General features: G+C 40.9%; 1 protein-coding gene across 1 annotated transcript in view; it reads left to right on the top strand.

Moving 5' to 3' along the window:
- LOC139452187 (uncharacterized) overlaps positions 1 to 22844 on the top strand; it is a 67162-nt gene that overhangs the window by 8937 nt on the left and 35381 nt on the right. Inside the window, exons 2-5 of the mRNA XM_071233551.1 lie at positions 16913 to 17467; positions 18165 to 18294; positions 20192 to 20294; positions 22110 to 22176. Of these exons, the coding sequence (XP_071089652.1) occupies positions 17010 to 17467; positions 18165 to 18294; positions 20192 to 20294; positions 22110 to 22176 (758 nt within the window). The 5' untranslated portion in view covers positions 16913 to 17009. The remainder of the gene's footprint in view (positions 1 to 16912; positions 17468 to 18164; positions 18295 to 20191; positions 20295 to 22109; positions 22177 to 22844) is intronic.

Raw genomic sequence — 22844 nt, 5'->3', positions numbered from 1 at the left:
GGATGGGAGCATTTTGTTTCCGTGAAGTGTGTCAGCGCCTAGGGAAACAGCAACCTGATCAAACAATATCAAAGAATATCATATATTTCATTTTCCTAGATTAAGGGTGTAACTTAAATAGATATATGAACGAAACTGTAACCCTTCCTGAAACAGATGCGTAACACACTGACTCTCAGTGTTTGTTTGTTTGCTTGTTTCTTGTGAACGCCGCGGTCAGTCATTTTCCTGGAATTTGACGGCGGCCTGGATATAATCGAGTCTGAACCAGACAAACCAACCAGTGACTGATATAAGGAGCAACGATCCACGCCGTCTGAGTACGGTGACTAGCACAATCGCCTTTTAAGCTTGCCGTAAATGGCGACTATGCTTGGTTGATGCATATCATCGTATCCCAATTGAGTGGATCGACGCTCATGATATCAATGACTGGATTAACTGGTCCAGACTGGAGTATTGTTGAGTACGGTGTTAAACAACAAAAAAACAAACAAAGATATTCCTTATAGTAGAACCTGGTAAGCTCGCTTTATCCGTTGTTCCAGACAAGCGTAGTGTCGATATCAGACATAGTACGTTAGGGATTCTGTCAGCAATATAAAGTTACATCGTCTTGTACGATATTTCGAGTTAAAAGAGTTCGATTATCGACTTTTCACTGTACTTTGATTTGGACTTCTATCAGATTCGGGGGCGGTCGGGTAGCCTAGTGGTTAAAGCTTTCGCTCGTCACGCCGAAGACCCGGGTTCGAATCCCGTCTGGGTACAATGTGTGAAACCCATTTCTGGTGTCTCCCGCCGTGATATTGCTGGAATATTGCTAAAACCAGATCCATGATAAGGGTAGCTTTAAAGGTCATGGCCGGGTAAAAGTCCTGATATTGGATAAGAGTGGTTCTCAGCGGGTTGTCTGGAATGTGGAGGTCATTATTCCCAGTACCGAGCGATATTTGTCAACTGCAACAGTCCCTGTTCAGTGGATGACATCTCCTCTCAAGTTTTATCTGACAAATATCACCTGTGCCATGCTCCTGCTCCGGGTTACAGTGGCACGATCTTCACTGAACCTTGTGTTTGTTCTCGGTTGAAGGCGTTGATATATCACTTCCCAAACGTATAGGAACGCAGAGATATATTTATTGTGACAACAAATCGGGAGATATGTCTCTTGGGACAAGTCATGTACAGATAAAAGATTTTGGTTTCTGTATTTCAACATGAAGATGTCCCTTTCTGGTCAAATATATTTCTTCAGAATTCTAATACAAGATACGGTTATAAAAAAAAATGTCTCGATTATATATGGAAATGTAAGGGTTTTTTTCAAGATGTATATCTGAGATACATTTCTGAGACAATTTCACTGGATTTATGTCTTCATATAATTGGGATATCTTTAGCAAACGTTTACGCTTCTGTTTTGAAGGTAGTATTTTACATCACCAAAACACAACACATGTGAAAACTATGGGAAGTGATGGTATAAAGCTGGCTTCGTGTCAGAGATGGTTCTTGTCGAATCGGGGCGGTAGGGTAGCCTAATGGTTAAAGCATTCGCTCCTCACGCTGAAGACCTCGGTTCCATTCCCCACATGGATACAATGTGTGAAGCTAATTTCTGGTGTCCCCCCTCCGTGATATTGATGGTATATTGCTAAAAGCGGTGTAAAACCATACTCACTCACTCACTCTTGTCGAGTCTAACTTGATCAGATATATTCATTTAATATCAAGATTTTGTATAAACATAAACCTTGTACGCTGTGTATCATTTATCAAAATGATAAATATATTTTGATACCGTCGACGGTAAAGATCACTTTGACAATGAAATAATCAGATGGATTTTTGTGTGACTAAAACCAACGATACCGATCCAAACAGCAGGATGATTTAAAATAATCCCGTACAATGTTTTGTATTAATATCATTTTTCGACCAACCGTCCAAATAATTCGGGTAGCCTAGTGGTTAAAGAGTTGGCTCGTCACGCCGAAGACCCGAGTTCGATTCCCGACATGGGTACAATGTGTGAAGCCCATTTCGAGTGATCCCCGCCGTGATATTGCTGGAATATTGCTGTAAGCGGCGTAAAACCATACTCACTCACTCCATATAATTCACCATCAAAATACATAAACCTAACATATAAACAAATCGGACCCCAAGAAGTTGGAGTTTGTCGCTGCTGTGTGTTATTTCAGTTTTACCACTGTGTACATACACTACGGAGCTCCATCACCAGTGAAAACACACGACCGATTTGTGGTAAAGTCGTGACGTGCGTCTATTTTTAGTTAATAAATGAAACCATGCCGTTGAAACTTACAAATAGGTGCCTTACTTCGTGCAAGAACTTTGTGCTGACCCTACACTTAGCACTGAAACAATGAGCAGCTAGATGGTCGCAAGGTAATGAGAGGGAAGCGGGCCGTTTGTGTGACGTAATCTGAGCCCTCATTGGTTTGAGCACTTGCTCGTTTCCCTCTCGATGGAAACAGGCCGTGGTTTGATTCGTTGGTTAAAAATAGCTACTACCGTATTTCCTCGATTTCTTGCGTTTAATCGCAAAGATAATGATGTCGAGAATTCCGTGCAATTTAAACTTCCCAGCGTTTAATAAGGGCCTGGCATTTAATCGAGACCACAGCGTTTATTCGAGTCTCCCGTTTATTCGAGACTACCGGCGTTTATTCGGGACACCAGGTGTTTATTCGAGTCTCCTGGTGTTTATTCGAGATACAGGCGTTAATTCGAGGAAATACGGTAGGCCACTAGGGGCTCCTATGTAACCATGGGTGATGAAGAAACGTAGTGTACACAAAACCTATGAAGGGTTGGAAGTTTACCTTTACATATAGAACCAGACTGCCACAACAGCCGCCTTTCCTGATCCACGTGGAATTTGTTCTCGGCTACTGCTGCTGATCTTCACAGTGCATGGTACAAGGCTCGTTACAATTTCGTGGTGTCTTACACGAGTATTTTATCAATCGCTTGCCAATTTTGAGAACATGCTGACGGTAATTATCATATCAAGTATATCCTTAACAAAGATACATGTTATCGTATATTGGGTAGTTTTCTCAACAGGATAAAGCCAACCAATAACAATTGTATCCGTTGGGGTTAATTACGGATAAATATGCAAATGAAAATGGTCAGGTAGGTAGACTACTTTCAGTGTTTACATACAAAATAAGCGTCGTCCTTGTCTATCGGTATGGAGTCTGTCTGGAGAAACTAGTCGGATAAATGTTATCATTTTCAAAATGATAGTCTAATATACCGAAAATCGGCGTCAAACTGCAGCTTGGGGTCTTTTCCCGATTGTGAAATTGTTGGATTTTGTCGAAATGAGTCTTATCTTTCAGTTAGTTTCATTGTGTGACTGCATGGACATCTGACTGCCTTTTGTAACGTTGTGACTCTTCAACAAATGTGACGTCTCATAGACTAGAGTAGCTTCTCTTCGATAAGGGCAATTACTCTGGCGGGAGGACTAATGGAATGCCGCGAAAGTATTCTTTGTGCTTTAAAAAAATCTTATTAAAAATATGAATTTTGCCAGATTGGTAATTAAGTTGCTAAAGAACAAGTTTCAGATTGACCTGTTGTCATTGTCATTGTCCGTAGCTTGTGACGTTATATAGTAATGCGCACCAGGAAAAATTGCATGTAAAGATATAATGACAAGTCCAAATGTGATTGTTCACCCATATGTGCGAGAGATTTATCTCGAATTTCAGAATTAAAGTTCCTGTATTGGGAATATTTATTTATATATATTTCTCCTGTTTTTCCTGCACGCACACACACGTCGCCATATAAGTGCAATACTCTTGAATGCGACGATAAACACTATTTCTCCTCACCTGAAATGTACACAAGATATGAATGAATATAACACCCCCTTTCTATTTTTTAAGGAAATAATGAAACATTGCGGCGTCACTCTATTGTTCGGTTGTAACAATAGTGACGCGGCAATGTGTTTTGTGTGACGGATGTGCGATATGTTACTAACAGAGCATACGTCTGTCATCATGGATACGGAACAAATGTGGCTCACATAGAAAGTTTTTAAACTGTGACATATTTATGCATCCTGGCAGAAGCATCATTTCTGATACACGGGTGTGTGTGGGGAGGTGTGTGTGTGTGTGTGTGTGTGTGTGTGTGTGTGTGTGTGTGTGTGTGTGTGTCAAACGTTCTAGGATCTGTATTCTTAATTATTAAATTCGAGAGACTAATCGCATTTCTGACATCCGGGCTGCTCAGATTTCAGCTGAGTTACCAGTGTTGATCAGGGATAGCTGAGGACAGTTCCCGGAATATATCTCTAGATATAAAGCAACATGTCTACTTGAGAAATAGAACAGCCACGTTCATTGCCCTAACGTCCAACTGTGAGAGAGGTACATGTGTTGTATTGTTTTACGAAGCTCATAGTGTACATTTTCTGCAAAACAACCGTGAGAGCTTATCACGTGTTTTATACTTCACACAGCTGCCATTGTTCCTATAGTATGCATGTACAACAAGAAAGTTTAAAATAACGCATAGAACATCAAGCAGATGTATGCAAAAAACATCATCAAAGTTGCATTATTGATTCTTAAATACAGTCAAACACCGTTGTGTCGAAGTACTTCGAGTTATCCAAAGTTTGACACAACCGTATATGTTAAATAAAGACGGTATACGCAGGGACGAAGATTTTACTTCGAGACAAACGTAAGTTCGACACAACGGTGTTCGACTATAGTTATATCAACAATGGAAAGTTACATTTCCGTGATGAATATAAGAATACGTACGTGTACATGTATATACTGTCTAAGTCTAGTTAATTAAATTCATTCAATTGCTGTTATTCATGATTGAATCAATAAATTAAACTAATTAACTTCAACGATGACATCACTTGGAGGCTTCTTTCCACATCCCAGGCGTTGAGTAGGAATGAACACTTTGCCGTATAATTTCGTGTAAAAATAAATTGGTTCAATGAAGACCTGGGGTAAGAAATGAATTTGCAACCTCATGACACTCATCTTGTTTGAACTGTAAATTTGTGCCGAAAATGCAAACATTGATTTTCAAAGATGAGATTTTAACTTTTGATAAAATCATTGTTTTACTATATACTGAGTTAACGAAGTTCGATTTAAGGGGTTTCGCTGTATGTAGACTGCAACTGATGCAACCAGAGTGTAAGCAACACAATTCTGTAATCAAGGCCAGACATGTTGTTTGGGGTTTGTTTACTTGCGGACTTTGGTCCCCAAATCCAGGTCGGTAGGTCAAATAAATATCAAATATAATTTTCTTACTTCCTCAAAAAGAAGGTACGGAAAAGGTGCGGGCGGGAGGAATAATGAAAGAAACAAGAAGAAATTCTGGGCTGGATTGACTGTTTATTGCCACAGAAACATAACTGTCAGTCGGAACGATCGGGTAGCCTAGCGGTTAATGCGTTCGCTCGTCACGCCGAAGACCCGGGTTCGATTCCTGACATGGGTACTATGTGTAGAGCCCATTTCTGGTGATCCCCGCCGTGATATTGCTGGAATATTGCTAAAAGTGGCGCAAACACATGTTCACTCACTCTATGTCTTTAATCAGAGTTAAATCTTCGACACACACGTTGACATATAGATGAGTCTAGGTGCTTCCTCTTCTAAATGTGTCAGTATATATTATACACTGACGGTAAGATTAAAACTCGACAAGCAGACGGCTAAAATGTCGATATGATCGACAGGTGACCCCCTCGTCAGCTCTTGTATGTTTGATCAAGGCTAGATAATATCTAGGAAGCCGTCTTGATATTGCTGAGATACAATAGAAGCTCCCATGTGCTCCCAAGCCGAGAGTGAGTGAGTGAGTTGGGTTTAACGCCGCTTTTAACAGTATTCCAGTTATATCGCGGCGTGTCAGCTTAATGTGGGAGGAAAGCCCGAAGTGATGCAGGTCTCAGACGTTTACCACTTCGGTGAAACCCACGAGCACGGGTAAGGTGTTGACAAACCTAGAAACATAATTGGGGCGAACCTGCATTCGAACCCACAATCATAGGTTTCTGACGTGCCCAAGGGACGCAACTCTGCACAGCGAATCGCGGCGCCTTACGACGACTGGGCCACGCCCCCCCCCCCCCCCCCCCCCCCCCCCCCCCCCCCCCAAGGCGAGAACAACGACCTGTGTTGTGTCGGCGTTCCCCAGCTATAGGCCAAGCCTTTGCTAGGCAAAACCTTTTATTTTTCGGTTTACCGACAGGGAGACGAAGCCAATATCAGTAAATATTATAAAAACAAATATTTTCAAATAACAATTGTTCAATGCTTTGTATGTTGTCTCTGTAACTGAAATCCCCCTTCACTTCATAAAGAGACCAAACCCGTCTCAAAAGTTAATTCATATACGATTTTATTCAAATTATTAATCATCCTGCTCATATTAACATCATCTATTACCCACTAAACTGACCGAATCGATCAACGTTTGATTTCCAATTTTAAAAATACTTATTTATATTTTTATTCGGACACAAAATAATTGGTAAGCAATATCCGTTAACCATGCAAGTATTAGAGTGTGGCCTTAACACACACCGAAACTTGACAAAGAATGTACGTGAAATACCAAGCGTGTCGTAGGTGGCTGAGATTAATGTACGTGTTGTATAGTGTCTCCTATTCACGTCTAGCTAGGGAGATATAATAGGTTCAGTCCGCGACAAAGCCAGTTGTAGTCTTACAATAAATTATTAAAACCCAAAGGAGCACTATTAATAGCATGTTTGAGATGGTATCACACCCTTTCGTCCTGCGGCTGGTATCCAGGTTAGGGGCAGGTAGTGAATTAGTAGAGGGCTCTTAATGTTTAAATAGTCATAATGGATATATTATTATCACTAACCGAGCATAACCTGTTGTTCGGTTTTCATTAAACACATCGTTCCTGTGGGAATTGAATAGTCCATGTTCTTATCCTTACTTAGTACTCCAACTTCTATATCAAAGAAGTCCATGTTCAGGGTCAGTGATTTGAACAATCTGGCGCGGAAGTTGGACTTTTATCATAATTGTGTTCCTGATTGCCATACATGAGTGTCGTCGAATATGCAATGAACCGTGTCAGCACTTCTGTAGCGATGCACGTCTTGAGTAGCAGAAAGGGGCAAACCTGTTTCTGTCTCACTATCGTAACTTGACAATAGTTATCCAGACTTGGCCAACGAGGCTCACAGCGATGAGCGGAGTTCCCAGCTCAGACATACAAGAGGTGAGCGGAGCTCCAGCTCAGACATACAAGATGTAGTGGAGCCCGAGTTCAGACATACACGAGGTGAGCGGAGCTCCAGTTCAGACATACAAGAGGTGTGCAGAGATCCATCTCAAACACACAAGAAGTGAGCGGAGCTCCAGTTCAGACATACAAGAGGTGAGCGGAGATCCATCTCAGACATACAAGAGGCGAGCGAAATTCCCAGCTCAGACATACAAGAGGCGTTCAGAGATCCAGCTCAAACACACAAGAGGTGAGCGCTGATCCGGCTCAGACATACAAGAGGTGAGCGGACATCCAGTTCAGACATACAAAATGTAGCGGAGCTCCAGTTCAGACATACAAGATGTAGCGGAGCACCAGTTCAGACATAAAAGAGGTGAGCGGAGCTCCAGCTTAATGTCATGGCTATCTATGGATATTGTGCTGCTGGAGGTGAGCATTGACGATTCGTGCACGGAGATCACGGGCGTTATCGTCATGAAAGACAAAACGTCAACCCTTGCAAACGGGACAACAAAGGGTGTCAGTATGCCGTCCTGATAGTACTGTCCAGTGACAGTTCCTTGCACGATATGGAGTGGGGTTCGGTCAGTCATAGTGATACCGCCCCACACCATAACCGATCCACAGCAAAATCTGTCAGGAGGTCTCAGGTTGGCATTGGTCAGACGTTCCCGTTCGACGTCGCCAGAAACGCCTAGGCCCACCAAGGAAGTACATAGTGAACCTGGACTCTTTTCATGACACGTGACCAGCGACGATTACCCCCGTTTCAACGTTGTGTACACCAATGACGTCGATTAGCAATATGACGGCAAAACGCGTGGCCGTCTTGCATGGAGATGAGCTGCGTGTAGACGATTTCTAATCACCTGACCCCAGTAGCCTGATGAAAGTTTGCAGCAATTTGATTCGATCGATCCTGTACTCTTGTCGTTGACCTGGGACGCCCTGAACGGGGTCCATCGTCAACATTTGGGTTTTTTGCCATCTGTTCCAGTCTGCTAATCACAAACTGTGAAACATTGAACGCATTGGCCACTGCACGCTGACTTCTGCCAGTTTACAGCATGCCAATAGTCCGAAGACGCTCCACGCGTTGCAAACGCCGCATCACTTCATAAATAAACAATGAACGGAATCAAGTCACTCATAAGTTAAGACAGAAATAATGGTCCACAGAGATTATCGACCTTCCTTGAAAGTGTCAAAATCAGGAATGGCCTACAAAACACGTATGTGGCACTACTGCTTGAGGCACATGCAAACTATAGCATGTGTTTTGCTGTTGATTTTTACAGACAGAAACGTTCTTGCATAGTATCTTTGTCGACACTTTGTTCTAATACTTGGTATTTAAAAATATATATTTCTATTCGGCTTATTCAAATATAACTGTAAAGTCACAGGCCCATAGTATATATATTTCATCATTCCCTACTATTTGTGAAGAGTAGATATGTATAATCGAGTCTAGACCAGATAAACAATTGGCAGACACTGTGAGCAGCGATTACACCGTCTAGATAAGATGACAGGCAATGGCTCAAATCATCGTGCCTCACCACCCGATCCAATTAGTCGCCTCTTCTAACCTGGAATCCCTACAGGTTCGCGACAGCTGTGAGTCATTTATGAACGATCAAGTACTTTTTCCTTTATGCCAAAGGGGCGAAGGGTAGCCTAGTAGTTAAAGCTTTTGCTTGTCGCGCTGAAAGCCCGTGTTCAATTTCTAACATAGGTGCAATGTGTGAAGCCCATTTCTGGTGCCCTTGTCGTGATATTGCCCCAAACTCACTCACTCAAGGACCCGTGAAGATTCCGGGATAGAATAGGTCTTCAGCAACCCATACTTGCCGTAAAAGGCGACTATGCTTGTCGTAAAAGGCGACTAACGGGATCGGGTGGTCAGGCTCGCTGACTTGGTTGATGCATGTCATCGATCTAAATTGCGTGGATCGATGCTCATGATGTCAATCACTAGATTGTCTTGTCCAGACTCGATTATTTTACAGACCACCATCATATAGCTGGAATATTGCGGAGTGCGGCGTTAAACAACAAACAAACAAACAAACAAACAATCACTCAAGCCAAGGTGTGTGCAAGGGATTTTGTTTGGACACTTGATATATTTCCTTACTGCTGCAAAACAAGATATTCTTTAAATTAAATCCATGAACCTCAATGTTTTTAAAACCAAGCTTTCAACAATGGCAGACACATTTTATAAACAATACACTGAATATCAAGTGGTCTTAACGTAATACGGTGGTATTTGGCAGCATACGCTTTACAGTGACGTAATGAAATATCACTACTCAAACTCAGTCCGAAGTTTACGTATGTAGCGGAAAAAGACGAGTATAGCCGAATGCCAAAATATTTTACAGAGAATTCACTCTTTGAAATGTCTACCAAAATGAAGAAAATGGACACAAAACTCATCTTGACAGCCTTTACAGTAAGTACTGACACAAATCCTATCACGATAAGCACCCGAGTTGTATCTTCGCACGGGAAAAAAGTACTATATGTCGTCAGAGGACATGAATGTTTGTTAGTATGATTGAATCATTGTTTACTTACTCTGAATGTTTGAACATTAGACACACGCACACAAAACACATCGTGTTGCTCACGTTGCTTGGGACGATGGCGGTGTTTTGTTACCGCAATATAGGCATGGTGTTCAGCATTTCCTTGTATATATCGATTGTAACCAGGGCGTGCCTTTTAAGATTAAAACACACTCCCTTCGAGATATAATGTGTTATCTTTTGGTTTATTGGGACTGTGCAGTGATTAATTCCATTATGTGTGTGTGTGTGTGTTTGAGAGAGAGAGAGAGAGAGAGAGAGAGAGAGAGAGAGAGAGAGAGAGAGACAGAGACAGAGACAGAGACAGAGACAGAGACAGAGAGAGGCAGCTTGGGTTTTATACTCCCCAGGGAACTGAGAGTGATAAGATCGAGCGCACACTGATCCATTGACCGGAGTAATGTTAGCGCTTTGCGCATACACATTGTGTAAGGAGTTTAGCGCAATATAATAATAATAATAATAATAATAATAATAATAATAATAATAATAGAGACACTTGTACCTATATACATACGAACTAAATATAAAAACGTACGTTTATCAATATCGGGAATTGTCGCCGATCAATAGCGTTTTCCACCATTGAACACTTTCAATACAGGACAGGAACCATTTCTGATAAGAAATTCAATATCGACGCACCAACTGTAGCCACAACAATGCAGGGGTACATGAGTGTGTGATTCGTGAGGAAGTCCCTGTGTTGTTGACCTTTGTCGTCGCATTTCAACACAACGGGCAGGAAAAAAATGTAGTATATCAGCTTTCCTCTATTCCCTTCGAAATGTGTTCCCAATACAAACGTACATAATTTGTAATGCAAGCTGTCGGCAAGATAACACCAACAATGAAAGCGATGGGTTCAACCACGTGTAGCTTCAACAGCCCATTGTGAACCATATACCAGATGAGGATTCATCATAAATATCATCGAAATATGGAAAACTCGCTCAATTAAGTTCCTTTGATCCGATAGAGAAGTAACATAGGTTGATTTTTGTTTGGGTTATCTCTGCTCATAATCTAAGTTGGTTCCACAAAAATTGGTGGCTTTGTGACGTTTATTTGGTTTGTATAAGACATTTATTTTTGTCATATTGTGTGCCTCTGACACCTGCTAACTAGGCAGATTATCGAACAATCGTACAGGTGGTGATACTAGCAGCAAAATTGGCACGAGCAGTCTCCATGGGTTTCTTATTCGAGAAAATCCAAGATGGCCGTCAATGATTGCGTGATTCGGTACAGAGTTCCACATCGATTAACCTGAACATTAATGACATAATGAGCTATTTATTCATGTATCAACATGCTATTAAATATACACTAGTATGAATAGTGCATGAAGTCTATGCTTTGATCTGTTCATGTTGTTTTTTTAATATTTAAAATACGACTATTGACTTTCATGTACAGTATACTATGGTTATAACGAACTCAAAGGGACTGCTAAACTTAGTTCGATGTTAGCATATATACAGCAAATAGCCGGGACAAAATAAAAACAGTTCTTTATATCGGTCACTTCGTTATAAGCGCGTTCGTTATAAACGTGTATCCCTTGGTTCTTGTGGTGAAGCATGTGTTTTTTATCTCCTCTCCTCAGAGCTGAATAAGCTGAAAGCTACACGCTTGGTCCAAAAAAGGGTTTAATTGAAACATTTCTCATGACTTCATATGAAGAAAGTTTAACCCTGTTTTACTAGACTGCTGGTAGGCCTCTTAATTATCAAGGTTCAGGTTCAGGCGGAGATCTGTAATGCGGAAACGTACACCACGCTGGTCGATGTTTTGATGTAGGACCCGAGCATGGCGTTCATGTTCTTAAAGAATGAAGTACGAGGCCCCGATAAAGGCCCACTGGACGTTTTAGAACTACTGAAAAATGACATATTGTTACTCGACATGTTCATATGACTGGCAGCTAGACATTTAGATGTGAAGGTATGGCTACCATGAACAGAATTGGGCAATATACTTTAACTTCCAGAGAATGTATATCTATGAACAGGTCAAATATGAATTCATTACCATGAGTATTTGCTGTCTTGATCAATGAAACTTGTTTATTACTGTGCAAACACGGAATCCCTTTGTGATGAATTTGCGTCAAGTGTTAGTTTACATCTTCCAGCCTTTTGGTATGTCTCGATGACACTCTTTAAAGGATTGCCGATCAGAAGTATCAGCTCGCGCATCAATCGTGTCATTCTATGGAGATAATTTTCCCATAGTTGTGGATGAAAATTCATTTTTTATAAAAAAAATTATTGTAATATGAAATGGCTTGGATTACTGTCGGTTATCCGTAAAGCAGAATATGAGGGAAGATACGACGCCCTGTGTAAGCAACCCAGTCTAAGCTCTTTAAAACTATTGGAGCCGTGAAGATCCGGGGTAGAATATGTCTTCAGCAACCCATGCTTGCCGTAAAAGGCGACTATGCTTGTCCTAAAAGGCGACTAACGGGATCGGGTGGTCAGGCTCGCTGACTTGGTTGATGCATGTCATCGTATCCCAATTGCGTGGATCGATGCTCATGGTGTCAATCACTGGATTGTCTGGTCCATACTCGATTATTTACACAGACCGTCGTCGTCATAGCTGGAATAGTGCTGAATGTGGCGTTAAACAAACAAACAAACAAACAAACTTTAAAGCTATTGAGTGTCGTATCTGAATGAGTTGGGTTTAACGCCACGTTGAACATCACGTTAGTATATCATGGAATAGCAGCGATGTAGGGGAACAGCCCGAAGTGATGCAGACGTTTAGCACTTTGGTGAAACCCACTAGCACGGATATGATGCTGACAAACATAGGACATATTTAAATGAGGGCCAATATTGGATTCCCAAAATCATCGTTTTCCGGCACACCTGGCAACTGGGCGACTCGGCCGACGAGGCACACATTTTGTTAATCAACTATAGCATTAAAATGTCTACTCATAGAATATGATATTTTCAAATTACAAATATTTTAAAATGAAAAAAAGGACAAGAAATATTAACTTAAAGTATCTGATGTCACAGTTATGGAGAAAGTACAAGGTATGACAACGTATGACAAGGTCCCTTTAGGCTCCCTTGAGATTCATAGCTTCAGAAACAAACAAAACGTTTTGAAGTCGTTATGAAAGTTATTAAATGTAGTCATACGAATGAGAACTGGCTTTTTTCCCCTTTTCAACACTTGCATGTGTTTCCCCCCAAAAAACAAAATATAGAGAAGGAATGTAATGAAGGCTCAAAAAGGCTTATTTTGATCTGTTTACATGAAGGTATTTTTTAATTTCAGGACATGAGCAAGCCTTTGTGCCTGATTTTCACCGGAAATGTAGAGTCCAACACAGTACAATGTATGGTCGCGGCTCAGGTTTCTCTTGAAGTCAATTTGAAATTCACTCGTGTACTTGTGAGTGAGTGATTGAGTGAGTGAGTGAGTGAAATTTAACGTCACATCAGCAATATTTCAGCCATATCGTGACGAAACAGTTATACTAATTATATTTAGATTGAATAATAAGTTGTCAACGATGGAAGTATAATAACTAGAGTATCACAGTTTCGATTTAAAAAATAGTTTAGAATATTTATAAGAATACATTATCATTCAACAATGCAATATAAAAATGGGCTTATAGATCACCAGCAACCAAAGATAGGCTACCATACTAGGGACCGTGTGACCCGTGACGGTCCGGAGTAGAATAGGTCTTCAGCAACCCATGCTTGCCGTAAAAGGCGACTATGCTTGTCTTAAAAGGCGACTAACGGGATCGGGTGGTCAGGCTCGCTGACTTGGTTGATGCATGTCATCGATCCCAATTGCATGGATCATGATGTCAATCACTGGATTGTCTGGTCCAGACCGCCGTCATATAGCTGGAATATTGCTGAGTGCGGCGTTAACAAACCAACCAACTATTACTTGCTCATATCAGAACTTGCAAGTGTAAGAAAGACACAGGAGACTAGTTGTCGGCCACATTGAACAAGTCTGATAATTTTCTTACCAATATTTCTAAACTTTTCGGAAACTCGCCATCTCCAGTATTTCAATAAGACAGTGCCATTATACCTCGCCCTTTGATGCTTCGAGTCTCAATATTTATGAACAACAGAAAACACAATTGGTTGTTATTACACAAACATTCTACAGAACCTACAAAAATCATAAAATCAATTATTCTGTTGTCCCCAAAACGATAAACACGGGCGTGAAATGAGTCAAGTCTTTGAAAGGCATTTAGAAGTGATACACACAAGGAAGAGAATTTATAGGTGTCAACTTCTTTATTATGAGGAACACAACGTTTCGCGGTATATACTTACTCCTTCACGGGAGCATATATATGTACCTGTAAGATCAACAAAAGTAAACCGATAACAAAGGTAAAACTTGGCAACGAAAGACAAAAGATAATTGGCGCTGAGAGGTGATTAGCAATGGGCAAATGGAAGCTAACACTTAACAGTTAATTAACGCTGATATGTGATAGCGATGGAAACTGGAAGCCAGGATTTATATTATCACTGATTGGTAATAGGCAATGGACAATGGGCAACCGGGAGGTCGGGGGTTAAATTATCACTGATTGGTAATAGGCAATGGACACATTGTCAAACGGGAGGTCGGGGGTTAAATTATCACTGATTGGTAATAGGCAATGGACAATGGGCAAACGGGAGGCCGGGGGTTAAATTATGAGTCGCATAAATCATGGCTCTATATGAATATAAAATCACTGATTGGTAATAGGCAATGGACAATGGGCAAACGGGAGGTCGGGGGTTAAATTATCACTGATTGGTAATAGGCAATGGGCTATGGGCAACCGGGAGGCCGGGGGTTAAATTATGAGTCGCATAAATCATGGCTCTATATGAATATAAAATCTCATTTAAAATCAGATCTTCTCTACCGCGGAAGGTGGTTCTGGCATGTTCCGTAATGGGACGTTCAAAAATCGTTCTTTTGCATTAGTGAGAACTGGGATCTTATTGTAATGAGATCGAATATCCCTATACAGAGCCATACACAAATAAGGAAGTCACGATTTCGAGCAACAACTATGTGGCGTAAAGGATATAAATCCGTGCTCTATGAGGCAAATAGATGTGACAGGCATTCTTATTATCATCCTCGCTTGACCAGTGTATTATATTTCCATTCTGCGTTGAAGTACCCTCGACCAGGATGTAAAAGTGGTAATTATTTAAATTATGTAACGAAATGTCTCGACTGCCTTTATGTCCTCGTCATCCTGGAAGCGTCTTCCACGTAGGGCAGATTTCATTTGCCGGAGCAGAAAATAGTCACTGGGGGCTAAGTCTGGGCTGTACAGTTAAATCACCCACCCCACAGCCCAGACTTAGCCCCCAGTGGCTATTTTCTGCTCCAGGCGCTTCCAGGATGACGAGGACATATTTAATTAAATACTCAGCCGCCATAGGGGGGACACAGGTGTCCTGTGGTCCGAGGCGCCGAAATTCGGAATGCGAATATCTTCACATCTCTACATTTAGTGGGGCGGTCGGGTAGCCTAGTGGTTAAAGCGTTCGCTCGTCACGCCGAAGACCCGGGTTCGATTCCCGACATGGGTACAATGTGTGAAGCCTATTTCTGGTGTCCCCCGCCGTGATATTGCTGGAATATTGCTAAAGCGGCGTAAAACCATACTCACTCTACATTTAGTAGTCCAAAACATTATAGTGTTGAAAGGAAAAATGTCTCATTTTCATTCTGTGCAGAGTTGCGTCCTTTCCGGAATCCAGTGTTCGGGGTATCTAATCCCAGATTGGCTGCGACAATGTTGCTAGTTTTGTCAAGCATCACTTCGGGCCTCCCTCCCACATTAAGCAGAAACGCCGTCATATAACTGAAACACCGTTCACGGCCACGTTATACCATCACTCCTCCCTAACTTCATCCCGGATTGGATGATTTTACAATATCACCCGCAGGCAAAAAAATGCAACCCCCGTTTTTAATGATGGCTAATATGAAACAAACAAGAAATGGTTATTCTATTCTGATGTATTTTGATACGGGTAACACAGTTATGTTTTTTACCTTAAGTATAGACGTGTGTGTTTCAGCAATTGTTTTCATCCTAGTAACGTTTTGGTGACGTTTGTAATATTTGGTCAAATCCAATTTTCAAGTGAATACTTTCTTTTGCCGTCGTTCTTTGCATGGCGATATATATAAATTTCTAGATAATGGGGGATTCGGTGTTCCCAACAGTCAAGGCGCGACAATTCGTTGCACTGAGTTATGTCCCTTAGGCATGCCAGAACACTATAATCGGGGGTTCGAATCCAGGATCGCCCCGATTATGTTCCAGGTTTGTCACCACCATGCCCGTGCTTTCAGTTTCACTAAAGTGGTAAACGTCTGAGACCTGCATCGCTTCTGGCTCTCCTCCCCCACTAGTTAGTGAGTTTGGTTTTACGCAGCTTTTAGCAATATCCCAGCAATATCACGGCGGGTGACAACTGCAGTTTCACACATTGTACCCATGTGGGGATCGAACCTGGCTCATCGGCGTGACGAGCGACCGCTTAAACCACAATGCTACCCCACCTCCTACATTAAGTTGTTGTATAATGACATTGGTAGACTCTCGTTGTCTCCACAAAGACATTTTGCCACCTTGTTTAACTAATTTGTACCAAATAACTATAAAGAAGGTAACTATATTGCGACCAAAGGAACTCGTTATTGGTCAGTAAATAAAAAAATATACCCCTATATTTAAGTAGAGAATTCTTATATAAGAGGGTATATATTTTTATTTACTGACCAATAATGAGTTCCTGTGATTGCGACTTGTACAACCGCTTCTTAGCAGCCTGCTAGTTGCCTGTCCTACTGTATGTCGTATTAGCGTGAAGTACTATTGGTAATTTCATACTTACAAATCGGTCAGGACAATTCCTTAAGATCCTAGTTTATGACCCTAGTTTGTTACTATTTACTAAGACACGCAATTCTCGTTTCAGACTCACCTGTCCCAATACCGAATGTCGTGACTAATTGAAAAAGACATCACGTTCCTCCATCTTTTGCGTGGTAACCGCAAGCGCAAATCTGTGAATAATGGAGCTGGCGATTAGCAGACGATATCCGGTCGGCACGCTGACATTCTGTGTCATGTTTTGTATCTGTGCTCGTCAAGTGTCGTGTAGTTATATGCCTCCAAGCCAAAGCCCCCAAAACTTGCAAGGAAGCAGTCAAGCGACTACTACGGACGAATGTCCAGGCACTTGTGCCTCTATCTCAGAAGAACAGTGTGAATCACTTGGAGTGTGTTCTTTATCGTGTCCCAGTCGGTCAAGGACTTCATTTCCAAATCTGACCAAATTAACGATTAGTAGTGATTGTAGTGACCCTCAGCAAGTCTCTGGCCCTGCAGGTGTTCATGGGCCGAATGGTAACTACTTTTCCAATTCAAGTGATAGTACACCTTGTAATGTCAACACGACAGTGAACGCTGGTTCTTCACCAGGAACCTTTAGTATTTCTTTCTGGATACAAGGAACGTGTTCTCCTAACTGGTAAGTATACTGATGCGCCCCCCACCAACCCCTCCCCCCATACATACAAGCGCGCGCACGCACTCAGACACGCAGCACAAACGCACACCCACGCCTCCCCAACCCCAATCCCTAGAACATGAAAAATACAGCAGCAGCGCAGAAAAGATCCGTGGATTATATACAACTATATACAATAGTGACCCTGACCTAAAAACTATAATCTGTCATCAAGAGAGAGTGAGTATTAAATACACCACTTTTATCAATAGTTCAGCAATATCATGGTGGGGGACAACAGAAATGGGCTTCACACATTGTACCCATGTGGGGAATCGAACCAGGTCTTCTGCAACGAGCCAATACTTTAACCACTAGGCTCCCACTGCTCATCATCAAGAATACTCAACCAAATACTATTAGTGCCACATCATGTCTATTCAACTGTTCATCAGATGGTATCTACATCTGGAGTTTTCTATTCATCACACCCAAATATGTCACTGTTTGGCATGAACATAACACTTATTGGTAGGAAGTCCTGATAGAGAATCACCTGATTCTGGCACACCTGAGGGCTACAAGCAACTCTCTTAATGAATTGTGCTTTTTATTCAACTGGTCCAACTGGGCCCTCTCCATGATATTCTTTACAAGTATTGACAGTATCATGAATTATGGCAGTTGCTCTTTCATATTAATCCTGTTCTGGTTTCAGCACTGTTCTGAGGGTTGGTGGTACCACAGGGCTTACAGTGAAGCTTGATGGGAACAGCCTATTGGTGAACTCCCAGACTGTGACACCATCTGTCACAGAATCAGACTTTGTCCATGTTGTTCTTACAAAGGTAGGTGTAGACAGTCTGATGTGACTTCACCTGTCATCAGGGGCATCTTCACTGGTGTGAGTGAGTTGGGTTTAACACTGCTTTTAACAGTAGTCCAGTTACATAGTGGCGTGTCAGCTTAATGTTACCTTTACCAGTTTGCCGAAACCCACGAGCAGGGGTATGGTGCTGACAAACCTAGAAACATAATCAGGGTGAACCGGGATTGGAACCCATAATCAAAGGTTTCTGGCGTACCCAAGGGATGCAACTCTGCACAGCGAATCGCGGGTCTAGATTCATGACATGGCAGACCATAATCTATAACCCATGCCAGTGGTTGATACTGTGAGCAACACTCCATGCCAAGGGTTGATATTGTGAGCAACACTCCATACCATGAGTTGATAGACTGAGCAACAATCAATACCAGGGGTTGACAGTTGATAGTGTGATTCATGACATGGCAGACCATAATCTATAACCCATGCCAGTGGTTGATACTGTGAGCAGCATTCCATGCCAAGGGTTGATAGTGTCAGTATAATTCCATGCCAGTGGTTGATAGTGTGAGCAACACTCCATGCCATGCGTTGATAGTGTGAGCAACACTCCACGCCCGGGGTTGATAGTGTGATCAACACTCCATGCCAGTGGTTGATAGTGTGAGCAACACTCCATGCCAGGGGTTGATTGTGTGATCAACACTCCACGCCAGGGGTTGATAGTGTGAGCAACAATCCATGCTACGGATTGTTAGTTTGAGCAGCACTCCATACCTATGGTTGATCGATAGCACAATCAACCATCCATGCCTGCGGTTGATAAAACAATCAACCATCCATGCCAGTGATTGATGGCACAATCAGCCATCCATGCCAGTGATTGATAGCACAATCAACCATCCATGCCAGTGATTGATAGCACAATCAACCATCCATGCCAGTGATTGATCGCACAATCAATCATCCATGCCAGTGATTGATAGCACAATCAACCATCCATGCCAGTGATTGATAGCACAATCAACCATCCATGCCAGTGATTGATCGCACAATCAACCATCCATGCTAGTGATTGATTGCACAATCAACCATCCATGCCTGGGGTTGATAGCACAATCAACCATCCATGCTAGTGATTGATGGCACAATCAACCATCCATGCTAGTGATTGATAGCACAATCAACCATCCATGCTAGTGATTGATAGCACAATCAACCATCCATGCCAGAGATGGATTGATAGCACAATCAACCATCCATGCCAGTGATTGATAGTGTGAGCAAACATCCTTGTGATTGAGTTATTTAGGGGAATAGATCATAGAGGCTCACCTCACTTTCAAAATTCCTGGATTCATCCATACGATATGAAAAAAAGGCTAATTCATCACTTGACTATGGGCAGCTGATCCCTTGCAAATGTATGCCTACAGTGTCAAATGAAATATAAAAATCCATTTTAGACCTGACATTTGAGCCATGACAAGATAAGTATTGTACGCAAAATCGTTATCTATGTATATTTTTCCTGATAGTTTTATCATGTATTTTAGAGGGAAAATCATTTGGTCATTTGATATATTTCAAATTATTTTATTTTTGCAATAAGATAATGTATTGTAAAGGGATTGTATTATCCATTTATGTGTTTAAATAGGAACAGATGTCATGTTTCTCAAACCATGTTTCTCGTCAAAGTAGACACAATTTATGGATAGCAACTTCTTTAATACTGTAAAGGCGGCATTTCGATATAGATCCTTAAACTGTTGTCAAGTAAGATCTGTGGTATAAGGATCTATACCGAAACGTCGCCTTTACAGTATTAAAGAAGTTGATATCCATGAACTGTGTCTACTTCCGTCAACTTCTAAGTAATGCCGATCAAACAATTCATGTTTCTCGTGTTTCAGAGATCTGCTACGATGTTTGATGTGTATACAAACAATATTAAAGAAACTGTGACAGGAACACCTACTTTGCAAGGTAACACTCTGGTGCTTGGACCTGAAACAGGTAAATGTTGTTTGGTGACAGTATACCGTATTCGACGTAATAAGCGCCCCGCTCTAATAAGCGCCCACGGCGGTATTTACTAATATATTGGCCGGTGAACAATCCCAATTAGCACCCCTTCCGATTGATCAATGTTCACAAGACTTATTTATTCGCGTACAATACGCACTCGTGTGTTATATGCACCCTTAATTATGGGCGATTAAATTCTAGAAAAATATATCTGTCGTACCAAAACATTTCAGGCTGTCAGCATAAACCACGAAATTTATCTTTCAACTCTTTTTTTTTTCACCCAAATAATATTCTAATAAGAGCCCCCTATTTCTAATTTTGAGAGCGCCCTGGGCGCTTATTACGGGGAATACGGTATTTACCTTAAAATGACAAAAAGTATTCATATTTCCTGTTGTTTCAAGTTATTGTTGAGGTACTTTTGAAATTCTGTTTACAACAGCTTTTCAGTAAAGCAGTTTGCATCTGACTAAAAAAACAACCAAATATCAAAAAGGAATGAGAATATTTGAGGTTTTCATTAGGCATGAGGATTAAAAAATCTTCAATAATCTAGAATTCAGAAATGAATGCGATGTTGAGGTAATAGTGTTTTCAGGTTATTGTTTACGGATTTAGAGGTTAGGTAGGTCAAAATAATAGTACAGTTGTGCCTTATAAATAGTTTTTGTGTTTAAATTATATTTGATGTGAGTTGTTTGGGTTATTAAGGATACAATCTCATTAATCTCAGATCTTTTACTCCAATCTGATGCCTCTTTTATCATATCAGAGCAAAAGGCCTGGTTGTAGTCCAATAGTCAAAGATTGATCAATCATGCACATGTAACTTTTGTCTATTTTTATGTTATTTTTCTGATTGTGGCTTTTGGCTCTGGTTGGTTAAATCCACAAGGTGAAGGACTGAAAGAGTGTTGACTGAAGACATATGTATTCATGACCTTGCACAAATGTTAATGTCCAGAATGTGAAAGTGCAGAATGTTAATGTCCGTAATGTTAATGTCCAGGATGTCAATGTCCGTAATGTTAATGTCTGGAATGTTAATGTCCAAAATGTTCATGTCCAGAATGTTAATGTCCGTAATGTCAATGTCCGTAATGTTAAGGTCCGTAATGTCAATGTCCAATATGTTAATGTCCAGGATGTTAATGTCCAGAATGTTAGTACCCGGATTGTTAATGTCTGGAATGTCAATGTCCAAAATGTTAATGTCCATAATGTTAATGTCCGTAATGTTGATGTCCAAAATGTTGATGTCCAGGATGTTAATGTCCGTAATGTCAATGTCCGTAATGTTAATGTCCAGAATGTCAATGTCCAAAATGTTAATGTCCAGGATGTTAATGTCCAGAATGTTAATGTACGGATTGTTAATGTCCAGAATGTTAATGTCTGGAATGTTAATGTCCGTAATGTTAATGTCCATAATGTCAATGTCCAAAATGTTAATGTCCAGGATGTTAATGTCTGGAATGTTAATGTCTGTAATGTCAATGCCCAGGATGTTAATGTCCAGAAAGTTAATGTCCGGATTGTTATTGTCCGGAATGTGAATGTTAGTGTCCAGGATGTTAATGTCTGGAATGTGAATGTTAGTCTCCGGAATGTTAATGTCCAGAATGTTAATGTCCAGTATGTTCTTCTCCTGTCAGATTTGTCTTGCTTAACAACGGTATAAGGATCTATACCAAAACATAGCTTTTTACGGTATTAATGAAGTTGTTATCCATAAAATTGTGTCTACCTTGTCATTCGTCAACTTCTAAGTAATGCCTATCAAACAATTTTTCCTGTCAGGTTTGACAGTGTCTGATTTTCTGCTGCTGCTGGATGGGAGGTTCTACAATGACGGGCTGACTGAGAGGTGGGTTGTGTGGGGCACAGGGTCATAGTCCATGTACAGAGCTCTAGATACGCTTTTGCTTATTTGGTATTTTACCCAGGGGTTTGATTTTGATTGGGTATCCACAATTTTTAGAGTGTATTCAAATTTATAATACCCACCTGTTTCTTGACATTTGGGTAATTTAGATTGAAAACCTTTCTGTAAGAATCCCTGTAAGTCATTTAGAACCAGATGAGGAGTAGTATACCCGTGTGTGTCTGCTTTCATCTCCCTCTCCGGGAAGCCATTTTTGTTTGCAAAAATTAGCATTGTAAGAAAGGTGCCTTTTTGTAATCTCCAATCTGCGACTGTATAAGATACAACATGAACATATACTTTTAAATTGGCATCTATCAGTATGTCTGTCGCAGAAGGTTTTCCGAATGTAACTCTGTAAGTGAATTTGGCGATCAGCTGATACACAATCATTTTAGCTGATTGTTATTTATACAATTGTTTTATCTAATAGTTGTAATAAACCTATTAATTTTATATCAATAGGATATATTTAAGTTTTTGTTGCTTATTTGATACCCAAGGATTCGATTTGTCTGCATATTTCAGTTTATTTAAAGCGTATTTTACGCAAATGCGCAGCATATCTCGAGCCCTGCATGTACCTATAAAAAAGTTTTAGCCACACAAAA

This window comes from Haliotis cracherodii, unplaced genomic scaffold (assembly GCF_022045235.1).
Source record: "Haliotis cracherodii isolate W230 unplaced genomic scaffold, xgHalCrac1.p SCAF_9, whole genome shotgun sequence".
In the NCBI taxonomy this organism is placed as follows: domain Eukaryota; kingdom Metazoa; phylum Mollusca; class Gastropoda; order Lepetellida; family Haliotidae; genus Haliotis; species Haliotis cracherodii.
This window is presented reverse-complemented; position numbering and strand designations above follow the sequence as displayed.